This window comes from Phaseolus vulgaris, chromosome 9 (genome assembly GCF_051622355.1).
Source record: "Phaseolus vulgaris cultivar YP4 chromosome 9, ASM5162235v1, whole genome shotgun sequence".
Classification (NCBI taxonomy): domain Eukaryota; kingdom Viridiplantae; phylum Streptophyta; class Magnoliopsida; order Fabales; family Fabaceae; genus Phaseolus; species Phaseolus vulgaris.
This window is the reverse complement of record NC_143506.1, coordinates 9,538,758-9,556,549: the sequence shown is the minus strand read 5'-3', so window position 1 is coordinate 9,556,549 and position 17,792 is coordinate 9,538,758. Positions and strand designations below refer to the sequence as shown.

The following is a 17,792-nucleotide window of genomic DNA, read 5'->3' as shown; positions in this document are numbered from 1 at the left end:
TTATCCCACTACCTAGAAGGCTGAATCCAACCATTGTATACGTCGAAAAACACTACCCTTCCTAAAGAACAAGATTATCTAAACTATGAGAGAAAGTCTAAACATTGTATTCGTCGACAGACACAATTCTCCATGGTCATCAGACCTAATGATCAATAGATAATTGAATTAACAAACCTTCAGTTCTTAGTCAGGAGTGGTTGTTTGGCAAACAATACTCGGGTTCAATCAGAAATAATTTTAGTATAGAATATTCCTTGACGAGGTCAGTTAGGAGTGCTTGTAATATGAAAGAATACCCGGTTAGCCACAAGTGGTTAGGTGTAAATAATACTCAAGGTTTGTTGGGAGTGTCTTGAGTAAAAAATGCTCGGTGTCGGTCAGAAGTGACTTGAGGAAAGAATACTCAAGGGGTTAGTCAAGAATGACTATGAGCCCAAAGAATACCCAGTTAAGTCAGGAGTGACTTGTATCAAGAATACTCAAGGAGTTAGCCAAGAGTGGGCTCAAAGAATACTCACCAGGAGTGACTTGTTTCAAGAATACTCAATGAGTTAGCCAAAAGTGGTCATGAGTCTAAAGAATACTCGATGGGTAGTTCACATCATTAGTTTACGTAGTTAAACTTGACTAGTTAGTCAAGAATTTGATGTATTATGTTAGATGAACCAATATAAATTATTGTGTGTATTGTTTTCTCTCTTCCTTACCTTCTTTATATTGCATAATGTAATTATTTTGTACTAGCCTAAGAAGGAAACCTAATATGTGAATGCATGATAAAAGTGTTTTTACGAAAGTGTTTTTCAAAATCGATTATTTATCTTCTATATATTTGGTAGGTCAAATGTTAAAACTATGATCCAATAACTTGTTAAAATAAATATGAATAAATGTTATTCAAGTGATTCAGTTGAGTTGCAAATATGCATATGACACGACCACCTGAACCGTAAGAAATAAGGATAATACAATTAGTTAAATGTGTGTGTCTGGTCATATTCATTATAAAATCTCATCAAGAGGATCATCTTATGATTTATCAGATGAAACTTGCTTGAGAAGCATTTGTTAAAAGACATTTTTTTTAAGTTTTCATTTCTTTAATGAATCATCCTAGGTCAAACCAACATTTGGAGTATCCTATTAGACACAAAAATTATAGTCTAACTTTCTATTAAAATATGAGAAAATAACATAAATAAATATTTTACTTAACCGATTTATCTTATACCAGTGGTGCATGAAGCCTAAGAATGCTTGAAATCCATAAGAAAGAAAACATAAGGTTGGGAAGGAGATGAACTAAGTACATTCTCTAACAGGTTTGCTAGTAAGCTACATAGGGAAGAAAGCCATATTTCATCTCATATTGGAGGCCTAGGTTATGATAATAATATCAAGATAGGTTTTTTCACCAACTATTGAATGTTTCTGTCTGGGTTGGTGCATATGTTTGTTTCGTATAGTGGGTTTAGTGATACTAACATTACATCCATGTCAATATGGAGTCTTGTTGTCTTATGCAGGGCTTAAGAAGGCTTAGGGAAAAGCTGATATCTATGGTGAATAAAGACATTTTAACATGTTATGGAGTGCTCTTTCTTGTATTCTCGTAATTCTTTGTTATACCTTGTGTGTTATTGAGTAGATTAAATACGGGTATCTAATTTTGAGACATATTGACAGGAATTTTGTATATTCTATGTAACGTGTGAGAGGTTTGTGGTTGACAAAGATTATTCATGGCATTAAATTGTTGGAAAGTGCCTTTCTTTACATTTTGATGAAAGCTTTTGGGTCTAATTATTTTACACATCAAGTCCTCGTCTTACTCCATTAATCAAGCAACTTTCACAAAAAATATTTAAAATTTATTAAAATCACAATTCAACCACAATTTAGTGTGATTTTATTTATTTATTTTTACAATATAAAATATCTATTTTATTTTTATAAATTAAATTTGACTTAACCATCATGTTAATGGTAAGATAACTATCACATTAATAAAAACTTTTTCCTTTTAACTATCTTTTTGTTATGTATAAATCCTTACTATTTTACCTTTTAAATAACTATTATTTCAAATTCAATTAGTTACCCAATAATAAAAAAAAATCACCTATTTAATAAAATAACTACTTAGAATAAAATTATAAAAATTATTTATTTTTTATGAAATGCAATAATATTTTTTAATTTAATAATTATTATAATAATATTTTTATTATCATAAAAAATGGACACATTTATAAATAGGTATGTTTCCACTAGTTATTAATAAAAAAATGTAAAATTTGAAAAGTTATAACGCTTTTATTTTATCGATTTTTTTTTCAAAATTTATGTTTTCTTTTATCATAAGATATCCCAACAATATTTTTATTGTATTATATTTAAGAAAACCCCTTTCATTATATTTTGATTATTTCTTTCTTTATGAGATTGGTCAAAATCTTTATGCACTTAAAATGGAGAAAAAGAAGAGATGTCGGGGAAAATCATTCTTCTTTTAGAAAGTGTTCTAGCTAGGCAAAAAGGAGACCTAAATTCAGAACATTCAAGATGATTACAAAAACCTGTCTTTCTCTTGGAGTCTCCCCTCCCTATATGGAGTCGAGCATAACCCCATTTTCCACCATTCTGATTCTCCCTTAATTGAACCATTAATGTTGATTGACCAAGATCCATTTTTCTTCAGCGTCGGTTTTCCTAATTTGCACTACATGGCTCGGTCCTCTAGGTTACTTGACCAACATCGGCCAAGGCCCACAACCTTACATAAAGTCTTAAATGTTGTATACCATTTCGTAGTTACACTAATTTCAACCATCAATGTTGTATTATACTGTTGTTCTTCCTTTTCAAATTATCTATCATTTTGAAATATTGATTTCAACTTTTACTTTAAAAAAATCAAGAAAATTTGTTTTTTTAATACCTCGTTTTTAAGTATTTTACTTAAAATAATAATTAATTTACAATTACACGATTTACATTCTCTAATGTGTTAGTTGTTGGTACAAAATAATGCGAGGTAATTTATATTTAGTATTGTTGCTACTTCTGAACTTTAAGCCCATCACCATCTGTATGAATTTTAAGTCCAATTTGGTCTTTCTTCATGTTCACTGTGTAGGAACTAATTGAAGGAAATAAAAGAAGACAAAAGATTGTAGCAACTGATTGAACGTAATTGCACAAAATTGCAAAATTGATCTTATTCATTTTGATTCACTCAATCATATATAAACTAGGAATACTAACATGCCTGTAAATTGACCATTAATGCAATATAACGGTAAAATAGTTTAAGGGTAATAAAATCTGAATTAATAATAATAAAATTTGAATTAATAACCAACATCCTCCCTTAATTCTGATTTGGAACAATCTTCACAGTTTGAGTCATGATATTGTTTTTCTCAATCGCCATCAATTCTTCATTCATAGCCTTTTGCCATTTGGGGTGTTGAATGGCATCGACAAGTCTCATAGGTTCTGATTCTGCAAGAAAAGCAAAGTGAACCAAATCTCCATTGTCATCAACTTCATCATCAAGATTTACTTCGCAATCTTGAAGATGTATAGGTTGTCGCTGTTGCCTTCTTGGTCGCTCCATCATAGTTGCAATTGGAGTTGCAACTTCAGGTTGAATTACAACTTCAGGTTGAACTGCAGGTGCTTCAATAGTGACTCTATCTTCCACATCATCGTTCAAAACATAAATATATCATTTTTTCGAATCTATTTCAGCTGCTGCATTCCATTGCCATTCCTCATCTTCGGCAAATGTAACATCACGACTAACAATCACCTTCTTTGTCATTGGATTGTACAGTTTGTATCCCCCATGCTTATATCCAATGAAAATGGTCTTCACTGCCTTATCATCCAACTTCGATCTTGCTGCCTTGGGGACATGAACATAAGTAATTGACCCAAATACCTTCAAGTGTTGCACATTGGGTTTGAATCCACTCCATGCCTCAATCGGAGTTGTGTTAGGAACACTCCGAGTGGGTGATCTGTTTATCAAATATACCGCACATGTTATGGCCTCAGCCCAAAAATAATTTGGCATACCTTTCGCTTTAAGCATGCTCCTCACCATGTCCATGATTGTTCTATTCTTTCTCTCAGCAACTCCGTTGTGTTGAGGTGTGTAGGGGCAAGTTATGTTATGTTGCAACCCAAATTCTTCACAGTGCCTCTTGAATTCATTAGACTTGTATTCACCTCCTCCATCACTACGCACCATCTTTGAAAAATCATCAATAAAGGTTAAAAAATACTTATTACCTCCAACTGATGATATGTTCATCGGGCCACAAACATCTGTGTGAACAAGCTCCAAAGGAAATTTTGCATGCCAAGGCTCCTTAACAAATGGTGTCCTGTTATTCTTTCCAAAAATGCAAGCCTCACACAATTGATCAGGGTGATGAATATGGGGTAAACCATTCACTAAATTTCTTTTGGAAAGATTTTCCAAACTCTGAAAATTTAAGTGCCCAAAGCGTAAATGCCATAACCACGATTCATTATTCACTATTGCACTCAAGCACTTGAAATCACCCATTTGAATATCTACTGGAAACATGCGGTTTTTTGATAAAAAGGTTTTAAGAATCAAATTACCTTTTTTTTTTTTATCAAAAATTGATAATTTATTTTCAACTATGTGCATCTCATAAACCTTCTCAGCCAGTTGTCCCATACTCAACAAATTACTTTTCATATCAGGTACATAGAAAACATCATAGATGTACCTGTGATCACCATTCTTCAATGTTATAAGAATTCGCCCTTTTCCAGTCACCGGAACGAACCTGCCATCACCAAATTTCACTTTTGTGCGAAATGAGTCATCCAAATCTGCAAACAACTCCTTCTGACCACACATATGATTTGTGCAACTTGTATCCAAATACCAAGTCTGATTGTTTCGGGTTTCATTTGATGTGGCTGTCATTAGTACTGTATGATCCTCTTCATCTTGTACGTGATTAGTGTCTTCTTGAGCACAATTGGCAACATGATTATCACCTTTTGATCTGCACTCATTTGCATAATGGTCACGTTTATGGCAATTATAACACTCAACATTTGATTTATTATAAATGCCTCCTCGTCCTCCACGACCACGTTCCCCGTGCTAAGTGCCTCCATGATTCTGGCCACCACGACCTTTGCTGAAATAGCTACCATGTTTATGATAGGAGCTACCAATTGAGGCTTGTGCTTGTAAAGCCTGTTCAATTGGTTTTTCAATCTTATTGTCATTCATCCGTTGCTCATGCACTCGTAGAGAACCAGACAATAACCTTACTGTCATTTTTGAAATGTCATTGGCCTCTTCAATTGTGGCAACAACATGTTCAAATCTGGGAGTTAAAGACCTCAAAATCTTTTCCACCTTTGCCTGCTCCGAATGTGTTTCACCATTGGTCTTCATATGATTTGTCAAGGCAATAACTTTATTTATATAGACATCAATAGTCTCTGTGGTTTCCATCTGCAGCAGTTCATATTGGCATCTTAGGGTTTGAAGACGCACCCTCTTGATCTTATCATCACCTTTATAATTGGTTGACAAAATTGTCCAAGCCTCACTAACAGTTGTTGCTCCTTCTATTTGCTCAAACGTCTCGTCATTCTTCTGGTCACGATGCCCTACTCGTTGCGCCTCAGTTGCATTAGCAGCTAATGCAGACACTCCACTTTCAACGACATCCCATAACTCATGATAATCAAACAAAACTCTCATTTGCACACACCACCGATTGTAATTTTTTCCATCAAGGATAGAGACTGATAATTGGGTAGAGTTCATGATAACAGACTAACTTTTCATACCAATTGTAGGAAAGGAAATAAGAGAAGACAAAAGATTGTAACAACTGATTGAACGTAATTGCACAAAATTGCAAAACTGATCTTATTCATGTTGATTCACTCAATCATATATAAACTAGGAATACTAACATGCCTGTAAATTGACCATTAATGCAATATAACAGTAAAATAGTTTAAGGATAATAAAATCTGAATTAATAATAATAAAATCTGAATTAATAACCAACACACTGTAGCATTCCCACCACTAAACAACACACTTAAGGTAAGCTTATATAAACTCCATAATTATTATTAGAAAAATCAATTATGTATACATACATACATATATTATTATATACTTTTTCTTCTCTAAACTCCAGGAAAAAAATAACGATAAGTTTTGAAGTACAGTTAAATCTTAAAGAAAAATAAAAGCAAAAGATAAGAAAATTCCTTATGGATGTCTTATCCTTATTTAGTTTAGATGTGATACTTAATAAGTAAAAGATTGTGTTCATTACCGACAATTTTTTTATTTAAAATATGATGACTATTCTTTAGGTTAAACTTAGTTCCAGACAAAACTTAATTAAAAATTTAGGAGAAATAAAAACTTGAAATAATTTTTTAGGAGTGGAAATTTTGAAATATAATTTTAGAAAGTCAATATATATTAAAAAAATAGAGAGAATTTTTTTTGAGAAAGGCATAACCCTTTGATCCTTAAAAAATATCCACCTACGCTATTAGATACATTGCGAATAAATTTAAACAAATTTTTGGAATTTGTACAAATTTCACTGAGAGTGTTTCTCAAAATAAAATAAGGAAAAAGAGCTGGCAACTTCACAAGAATGAATTTCATCTGTAATTAAATTGTATAAAAAAGTTGAAATAGATAGCACTCTAAAGAAGAAGGTATCCTTCGATCATATATGATCTTCTCCTTTTCTTTCTTTCTTTCTCTGGTTTTTATTTTGTACATATTATTGTTTTATGTAATAACTCGTTTTTTTCTGTAAGTATCATAATGATAGATTAACATCTTAATGACATCCACACCCACTTAAATCAAATATATTATTAACTTATTTTAAAGTTTTTATATTAATTTTTATTAAAAAATATTATATTTTATTATTAAAAGAGACTGTAAAGTCGAACAAAAAATACTAGTATCAAATAAAGTTTTTTTTATCACATTTTTAAAATACACACATATGTATAAAACCAGATGTATAACCGGTTTTAAAAATAAATAAAAATTTATTTTATTTTGCAACTTTCACACCACCCAAAAACAAACCATCTGAAACGCTTCAATTAAAAACAAAAACGAAAAAGAAGAAGAACCCTCCCACTAAACGAACCACAATTTATAAAATAATTAATTAGCATTTATAAGACAGTTATTATTCTGAAAAGCTAAATTGAAGAAAGTAGAAGAAAATAGGAGGACAGCCAATTTCCAAGGGGGGTAAATCCATTATTAAAGGGAAGAAAAGATGGATAAATTGATGAGTAAGAGATATAAAAAAGCATGAAAAATTGATAATAAATAATATATGATGGTAGTATTAGTTTTAGAGTAAAGGAACCCTAATGAAGATCTCCCAAAACTCATTATCAACATCACGTTCCCCACTAATCACAATCAGAATAATAAAAACAAATGTCGGTGTCTTTCTAACTTCAACCCAACACAACCTCGTACCCAAATACTACTAATAACAACGGTAAAAGTAAACCCTAACCAACCATACACAACTACCGGATCTACATCATCAACCCGGCCACGGCGGCGAATAAGACGACGAAGACAGGTCCGGCGGTGGAGACTCTGCGGTGGGGGGCGAGGCTGCTGGGAGCGAGAGCGGAGGGGCCGTCGGCGGGTCCATCGCTGACTGAGGCGGGACTGGAGGCTGAATCGGAGGCGTCGGGAGAGGGGGGAGAGTCGGTGGGAGATTCGGAGCTGGTGGGGGAGGAAGAAGAGGGAGTGGAGGACGAGGGAGAAGAGGCTGGAGATTTGGAGGAAGTGGGTGAGGTGGCGGGAGAGGCTTTGGTGGCGGTGGGAGGAGATGCCTTGGAGGGCGTTGGAGAAGAGGCGTTGGAGGTCGTTGGGGCAGAGGCGGTTGGAGAAGAGGCGTTGGAGGCGGTGGGAGCAGAGGCGTTGGTGGAGGTGGGAGCAGAGGCGTTGGTGGCGGTGGGAGGAGAAGCGTTGGCGGGTGCAGAGGCGTTGGTAGCGGCGGGTGGAGAGGCATTGGGAGCTGAGGCTTTGGGAGTGGCGGCGGGGGCGGAACCGGATGGAGCTTGAGCGAGAGCGGAGGTAAGTAGTAAGGCGAAGAGGAAGAGGAAGGTTGTTTTTGCCATGGTTAGTGGTTTGATGGAAAAGAAAGAAAAGAAGATTAAGAATGCATGCATATTAGGAAAACCCAAGGGTGTGGTGTTTATATATGTTTGTTGGTAATGAATTTGTGTTTATTTGAGGTGAGGAGAGGAGAGCTTTTCGTTTCTTTTCTCCATAGGTCCTGCAGAGTCAACCGCGCTAAACCAACCATTCTTATTACATCTTTTCATCAACCTTTTTATACATTTCACGCTCCAATCTCACAATATTCTTACTACCACCACCTACATCAATCATTTTTCTCTTTCATTCACATCAAAAATAACTCCTAGATTCTAGCCTCTTTATAAATTTCACAAAACTTTATATTACTTTTCCTCCAACGATATTAAGCAAGTATCGTTTTTTTTGCATACACCAAATAATTTATCTATGTTTCTAAATAACACATTAACTACCTCAGCTTTGAGTATTAAACAATGATGATTAAGACTTAATGCCTTTTAAACTATCTATGTCATCATTACATGAGAAAGGAGTATTGAAACCTAGTAGAATATCTATGTCATCATTGATTAAGAAAGTATTAAAACTTAAATATGATTTTTCTTATTCACTTCATCATGTAATTGTTAATCATAGCTGCTAATACAACCCAACCTTGAAAGTATGAAATATCATTCAAATTCTCCATATAAAAGTTTTCGTAATAGGCATAAAAAAAAACAGTTTGTTTGAAGCAATATTAGTTATCATATCATATTGTTTTTTGTTCCCGAATCATGGTAGAGATAGTTGTTTTGCCAACAAAATCTTATCATAATTCAACTCAGAAAAAAAAAATCAATCTCCTCCTCAACAATCAAAGTAAAATCTAGTAAAAGTATTGTGGGGAAACAAAAACTTCTATTATTACTTTGAAATAATATCTTATTATATTAACTAAACAAAAAAGTTGTTTTTGATTTCCTGTTAGCATTAAGTCTTCCACTGTAGCAATAACTTTTTTCATCTCGGTTCTTTTGGTTTTTATGGCAGTTTAATATAGATCCAAACAACATAAAATATGTGAAATTTTTTTATGTCTATTAAAAAAACTTAATATAGCTATAGATAGTATAAAAAATCTAAAATTTTTAGATAATTTAAAAAATTCACATAATAATAAGTCAAAACTTTTTTTAAAGATTACACGTCAATTAAAAAATAAAAAACATTTTAAAATAAAAACATTTTAGAATATATAAAGTAAATGTAAAATTCACTTTATTAACTAATTTTATAAAGTTGAATTAGAACAAAATCAATTTTTTAATTATTTTTTATTTTTGTTTATTCTAACCCTCATAAAATAATATAAACATGAAAAAATACTTTATAAAACTACATTTTATATTGGTTATATCACTTATTAACATATAATTGATTGTAACCACAATCAATATAAAAAGTTATATTTAAAAAATATATTTTGTAGACTTTGTTCATTTTCCACTTTGCGGTTAGGTCAAAAATCTTGTATATAGTGGTATACAATTCCTAAAGAGACTTACTATGCAAAACATTAAAATATGTATTATACACCAGTGTAAAATAGGAAAAAAAAAGCTATTTATTTAGTGCGGTTTGGCGCTCAAACGCATTCGTAAAAGAACCGGTGACATTTTTGAAATTATGTTGATTTACAAATGCGGCTATCAAGGAAAACCACATTTGTAAATGTTTTTTTACCCTAACATTTGAAACATGTCACAGTTTACACACTTTCTTTCTCTTCACCGCCTTTCCTTTTCACTGTTGCTGTTCCGTTCCAGGTCGTGTTTGCACTGTTCTGCTACGTTCCCTCTGTTCTTCTCATCTTCATTCACATTTGGTAAGTTCTTCGACCTCGTTTTGTGCTGCACCGAATGTATTAATTTTTTTCGTTTTTCTTCGCTTTGGTTTCTTACATAGTACTGTTACATTGACTTCGTGTGGGTTCTTGTTGGTTTTTTCTCTCCTTCGTAGCTTCATTGAGCGCCACCGCTTCTGCCGCCGCCACCGCTTCCGCTCCTTCTTTACTCTTCACCAACGAAGGCTTTCCACACAAGGTTGGTGGTTTTTTAATTTTTTTTTGATTTTTTTTAATGTTATGAATTTGTTTTTTTTAATTTATATTATTCAGTATTTATTATAATTTGCACTTCTGTTATATGTTATGTTAGTTGTTAGTTTTGAATAGAATTATCGTTGTTGTATTGAGTCCGAGGGTGTTCAACCCTCGGCAATAATACGTGCTGGTATTGAGTTCGGGGTGTTCGACCCTCGGCAAAAATGTTAGATAGAACCCTGATTCTGAATGACTATTGCAGAATATAATGGATCGAAATTGGATAAATTTTGTTAGTATAAGTGATGAGTACGAAAGAGGAGTAGAAGAATTTATACAATTTGCACAACATAACGCAATTAATAGTGGTCATGATGGAGCAAAGATCAGGTGTCCGTGCGTTAACTGTTTGAATGGAAGGATATTGGATATTAATTTAATGAGGGAGCACCTGTTATGTGATGGGTTTCTTTGATCGTATACAACTTGGACATGGCATGGTGAATTATTAAATTTACCACGTGCTTCCGTAACTGAAGAATATGTGGGGTCCACCATGGATGAAGCAATACACGATGATGTAGAAGATGATCGATTGGAGGACATGATTTGTGATGCAGGAGCTGAGTCTTTTGCAAAAGTGCATGGATATGGAAGTATGTCAAGCGATGCAGAGACTCTATTGTATCCTGGATCAACTAACTTCACACGGTTGTCGGCGGTGTTAAGATTGATGAATTTGAAGGCAATAAATGGATGGACCGATAAAAGCTTCACAGAATTGCTTCAGTTGTTGAAGGATATGCTTCCAGAGGGAAATACTCTACCTAATTGTAATTATGAGGCCAAAAAGATTCTTTGTCCAATGGGTATGGAGTATAAAAAGATACATGCATGTCCTAATGATTGTATATTATACCGCAAAGAATTTGAATTCAGACATTCGTTGCCTGGCCTAGAGACCTCATTCGATTTATGCCCGAACCTCATGTAATAATTTCATTTCATTATATTATTTTTTATTTATATTTATATATTACATATAATTTAATACAAATGTTCTTTATCTTGTAGAAACCTTTTCGGCCACCAAGTCCGGAGAAGAAGCGTGAGGTTCCAATTGACAATCCTATAGCTTCATTAGGTCTCATTGCTAGTCAGATTGGTAATGAACCTTTTCCAGTTCTGTGGGATGATACATTTTTTCAAATAAACACTGAACTGTCACTGATGATGTACAACACAGATTTATTAGAATTTATATCTGGGAATCAGAAGCTCAATATAACTATAATTCAATTTTTTATGATGTAAATATCTTTACCTATTATTCAATTTACTTTATGTTAAATTATTATTGATTATGCTTTAACTAAAAACTTGTAGGTTTTTGCATAGAGTCTATATCACTGAGGGGAAGGAAAATATGTATGGATTCTTAGATCCTGCATATACTAATCCCGTTGGACCAAGGTCATCTGAGACTCAAGCATACATCACTAACACCCTAGAAAAAGAGGGAAAACAAATTTATTTATGCCCTTATATTAATGAGTAAGTTTAATTATATGTCATCAATTATTACTATTTCATGTTTTAAATATTTACTAACTCTTTTCATGGATGATATAAGCATCATTGGCAGTTACTTGTCTTATCAATGGTTGATAAGACTGTTGTGTGGTTCTGTTCCCTACACAAGAAGATTTCCACAAAATTTAAGGATATCATTGATACGTAAGTACATTATAAACTTAACTTTGTATATGTTACTAATTAACCATCTACTAACGAGGTTTTTTGTATTAACCAGTTCATGGCATGAATATAACATCCTAAAAGGTTGATCCAGTTCAAATAATTTGAACTACATAAGAATAAATGTTTGTAATTTTTTTTCTTTCTCTATTATCATTGTTTATCAATATACTAACATATTACTTTTTATTGAATTATAGTGTAATAAGCAACCAGAAAGTTATGAGTGTGGTTATTACATTATGCAATGGATGATTACCATTATAAGATTAGGTGTTAAAACTGGTTGGAAAGAGGTAATAACATGATATGTTAAATCATTTTTATAATTCTTGAACATATATATATCTAAAAATTAATTTATGTCAACTATATTTTGCAATGCAATTATTCACGGATGAAACACCAATGAATTCGGAAGGCATTTCATATGTCAGAGATTCTTGATCCACATATTTCATAAATTTTAATAACTCTAGCATAGTTAATCAATAGTGTAGCTTTTATTATGTAATTTGATTACTTGTAAATGTACATTTTGATTCTCTCAATTTATCTCTATATTTCTGTATTTGTCTGGCTGGGTTTGATCATTATGCAGGTTAATTTATATGGTTTAGGGACAATACAAATTGCACTTTAAAAAAAAAAAATTATTTACAAATGCGGTTATTTACCAAACCCGCATTTATAAATCAAAAAACAAGATTTACAAATGCGACTTTGGTAAAAGCCGCATGCCGCATTCGTAAATGTGATTTACGAATGCGGCTATTACCAGAGCCGCATTCGTAAATCTTAAACCCCTAAAACCCTCAGCTCATTCAGAAGAATATACAAATGCGGCTATTTGAAATAACCGCATTCGTAAATCGCATTTACAAATGCGACTCTATAGTCGCATTTGTATCTTTCTGATTTACGAATGCGTGCTGATCAAATGCGGCTCTATAACCGCATTGGTAAATGTAAAATAGCCGCATTTGATTAACATTTATGTGCTAGTATATAATATGTATCAAAACCTACAAGCTATTATAAATATTTAAAAAACTATAAAAACGTATAAATTATTTTATTTACAACATGTTGAACTATAATATGCCTTTTTAATTAAGAGAATATAAAAAAATATTTTTGTATTCAAATGTCCGATTGAATGATGATAAATTTCTAAAAAATATATAGAAAAAATCTTCTAACACTAGAATAAAAATATTAAATATAAATTAATTTAAAAACAACAAATAATTAATCTTTTATATTAACTAAATTAAATATAATTTTATAAATTAAAAAAATATTAATATCTAAAGTAATTTTATTATTAATAAAAAATTATAAAATAATTTCTAAATTGATATCTAACTATCAAAATTTTAATTATTAATGTTAGATATCAATTTAAAAACTACTTTATAAATTTTTATTAATAATAAAAGTGATTTTAAATATTAATATTTTTTAATTTACAAAATATCATATAACTTAATTAATATAATGATTAATTATTTTTATTTCTAAATTAGTTAAAATTTAATAATTTTTTTTATAATAATTACATTAAACATCAACGAAAATAAATTTTGAGATTTAATTTGTATACTAAAAAAGCAATAGTACATGTATTTCACCAGTGAAATTTTCACTAGGATTTCCTCTGGTTAATATATATCTCCACTATCAAAATCCAATGAACTGTTGCACTATGTTCTTTTTTTTAATTAAAGACTTATGTTTACTGAACAAAATATGCTCATTTAATCTTTTGCTTACATTGTTATCCAATCACAAGTCATAATATATCACCAACCCCAATTATCCATGTTAACTGTTTCACTATTCCAGTAAGAGTAACACTCAAAGTCAATGACTTGTTAGAGCAACATGTCAACCATGTTAGTGCAATCTTAGGTCTAGTTTGTATTGAGCCGAAGAAAAGCGAAGAAAAATAAAATTCTACTGTTTACATAGAAAACACACTAATCGAAACAATAAAATATAATAGAATGCAGAAATCGAAAAATTTTAGGGGTTCTAAACTTTTTTTTGCATTGTTGCGAACAAAGTTGGTTGTAATAGGTATATATTTATTTAATTAATTAATTTTAATTTACTTTTTTATCCTTTTCATTTTAAATTCAAATTTTTATTTAAAGTATAATTACAATTTAAATATAAAAATATAATTAAAATTATAAAAAATAATTATAATAAAATAAAATAATTAATGATATTATATATATAATAAATTATAAATATAAATAATAATAATAAATGTATTTTTTAATAATAAAGAAATAAATTTATATAATAATTATTAATTAAAAAAGTAAAGATAAAAATAATAATATTATTTAATATAAAAATAAGTTATTATCAAATATTTATAATTATAAATAATTAAGTAAATTTTAATTAAAAATAATTATAATTTATAAATAAATAAATAAAATTATTTTTTTAACAATTTGTAAATATAAGAAAATTTGTAAATTTACATTTTTATCAATTAAAAAAAATACAACTTCAATCACATTCATCATATCACTCACAAACTTTCATAAACTTTCCCTACACTTTCCACTCTATTTACCTTAATCTAAACATCCAAACTTTCTTTACATTTCTCTTCAAATCATCTCAAATCCACTCCCTCATTTTCACTCTTTAATCCAAACAAAGCATTAATGTGGAGCATGGTGAGACCATCACAAACGATAACATGGAGCATTGTATGACTATTATTATTGTCTCAGAGATAAGTTGTTCTCAGTATATTTTTATTTATAAAATAAAAGTTTTTATCTTAGCATTACTATGTAACTTAAGATCTCAGCTAGGCTGATACCTCAAGTAACAATAATAATTTGTCATCACATGAAAAAAGTATTATTAAAAAAAAATACAAAAATACGGGAGAACTAGACCAAAATTCATATATTAACAAAAACGATACATAGATAGACTATACTTATTCATAAAGAATTCTAAGAACAAACAAGATGAAAACCTATTATACCAATCAAAAGATTCTCTATAAATAAATATTAAATTAACCAACTTATCAGCATATGTATTTCCTTCACGAAAAATATGACTAACCATAAACCTAATTTTTCCACAGTAATTAAGATAAGTATTCCATCGATTACGAAACATCCAAGAAACATTTATCTTAACAGTAAACGCTGCACAAACCAAAACAGAATCACATTCCAGCGAGACATTAGTAGGCCCATCTTTTCATTGTGGAGGATATATTAGTAGGCCCGCCCATTGTGGAGGATATATTTTCTCTGCTCAGTGGTTGCAATTTTCCTCTTTTTTTGTCTGATAAAAATTACCTTTATATTAAAAAGTTGTCAATATATGAAACTTGTTTTATTGTGGTGGATCTTGAACTATTAATGATTGTGATGAAATGCTAATTGATATTACTTCATGCTGTTGGTCACACTTCCTGCTCAATTTTCATTTCTTTAAATCAGAATTACCTTAATGTAATACATCAAACTGATTCATGGTAGAACAGTTTATGAAAAAGTTTGGTTACATATGCTTATATTATATGGTTAGATATTGAAGTTCTCTGGCATAAACAAATGTTCATCAACTACCACAAATTCAACATCAGGAAGTTATTTTTTTAAAGACAACCACTGTTCTTCTCCGGAGTTTTGCCTGGGGCTCAACTTCACAAATTATTTCTTTATTTAGTATCTTTTTTTTTTCACTCTTTTCAATCTTTTTTTTATCTCGGCAAGAGCAAGAGTAAGGGTGGGGAGAAGTTATCTTCTTTATTATCTCTATTATTTTTCCATTCACCTTAAATCAAACAACTCAGAATTTACCTTGTTTTTTTCCTTTCTTTCTCTCAAACAGAGTTTTATCAGAACTATTTTCAAATAAGCTACTCAAATAGCAGGTTCTTCAAAGCAATGGCTCTGTATGGAGCATCGATTTGACAGCATCTTTGTGCTACTTGATCCAAACAAATTCAATGATATCTTTATCAATCAGCTAGCACTGAAAGAAAAAAATAACAGCCTAGGCTAAATACTTGAGGTTACGCTAACCTAAATCTTTCCAAATCCATTTCTAAATCGAAACACACACATATCTGTAACAGTAATAGCACATTCTGCAGCTTGCGATGATTGGCTAACATAAAAATCTCAAATTCATTTGTATAATTTGCTGTGAATCAAAAACAGCATTTGCATCACATTTCACCTTCCATCCCTAGCAATCATGCTCAAATTGAAAGTAAACTATAACTTTATTCCACAAGTTGAATATGGTATTCCCAAATTACACAATTAAAAGCAGAACAGTACATTCTGCACCTGCCCCCTTGCAATAATGGTAATGATAATTGACACACACCAAAAATCTTAACCAAGACCAAAACCATAAATGTGTACTAGTCCCAATTCCTAACCGCACAAAATGACCCTTGTGAGAGCAAGAGAGAAGCAAGCCATGGAGAAAAAGAAAAAGGAAACAATGTCCCTTGATGACCATTTCCTAACATCTTTGGTCTCCACCCTCAAACTCTTGGCTCTCCTCAAAGCATCCACCTCCTTCAACAAATCAAACTCCAACCCTTTCTTCTTCAACTCCTCCACGCACTTCCCCAGCAACCCTTTGTCCTCTTTCTCCCGCAGCAGCATCTTCTCCATGTGAGCCTCCACATCGCTCTTGTACCGGAAGGCCCATATGATGCCAAGCGAAAATAGCAGAGAGCAGAGTGAAGGGACCCATGATCTGCTACAGGAAGGAGATGGTGATGATTGTGAAGAGTTGAAGAGGAGCATGAGGGTAGTGGAGTGGAAGAGGAAGAAGAAGATGTAGAGTGTGGTGATCTCTTTGCGCGTCGAATCTATTTGAGTCTCCTTCAGGGCTATGCGGGTATTGATGAGTTCCTCTTCTTTCAGCCACTGCTTCAGGAGGAGCTTGTGGGTGGGTGTTTCGGCGATTTGCTGAAGTGGGTGCATGTGCTTCCACTCCATGATCGATGATCTCGTTGTGCTCTGTTGTTGTTCTTCGTTGTCGTTGGCCATTGGAGCGTTGCAGAGAGAGAGAGAGTGAGAGAGAAAGTTTGGATTCAGATTCTGAAACGAATAGTTGTATATAAAAAGGGTGTCTTGATGAGGTTTTTTGAATTTTTCCAACGGTCGAATTTCTGTGAATTTCCAGAATACTCCTCACTACGGTTTTGTAAATCTACGTTTCCATTTTTTTTTTCTAACGCTAAAACGGGACAAGTGACTTCGAAGTTGGGTTGCCGAATCTTTTTCTCATATTATATTTATTTTATTGTAAAATAAAGTTTTATCTTTAATTAAATTAATTGCTGTTTTTCTGTAATAAATCTATTACTACTGTTATTGTTATTTGCTACTTTCACTAACTAACTCCATTACTTAAAATAAAGAGAGAGAGAGAGGGAGAGGATTTAAAGAAAAAATATTAGTAATACAACAATACAATATTTATAAGAAACTAATTTTTTATATTAACATTTTAATTGATTTGCTTCCCAACTTCTAGTCCGATACTAACAACGTAACGCACACTCATTTTATATTATTATAATTATAAAAAAAGTTATAGAATTAAACTTTGGAAAAAAAAATTTATTGAGTACGGCAAGACAACTAATGAAAATAAAATATAGTTAATTATAAATTACAATACCCAACTTTTAAACTTTTACTCTTTAAAGAAAATGTTACCATTATTTTCCAA

The 17,792-nt window shown here is 31.6% G+C and overlaps 1 protein-coding gene across 1 annotated transcript; it reads right to left on the bottom strand.

Annotated features, from left to right (window-relative positions):
* Positions 1-16,301: 16,301 nt before the first annotated feature.
* Positions 16,302-17,165, bottom strand: LOC137822661 (uncharacterized). Its single transcript, XM_068627604.2, has one exon. The coding sequence runs from the start codon at positions 17,102-17,104 to the stop codon at positions 16,478-16,480; it is 627 nt and encodes a 208-aa protein (XP_068483705.1). The 5' UTR covers positions 17,105-17,165; the 3' UTR covers positions 16,302-16,477.
* Positions 17,166-17,792: the final 627 nt, after the last annotated feature.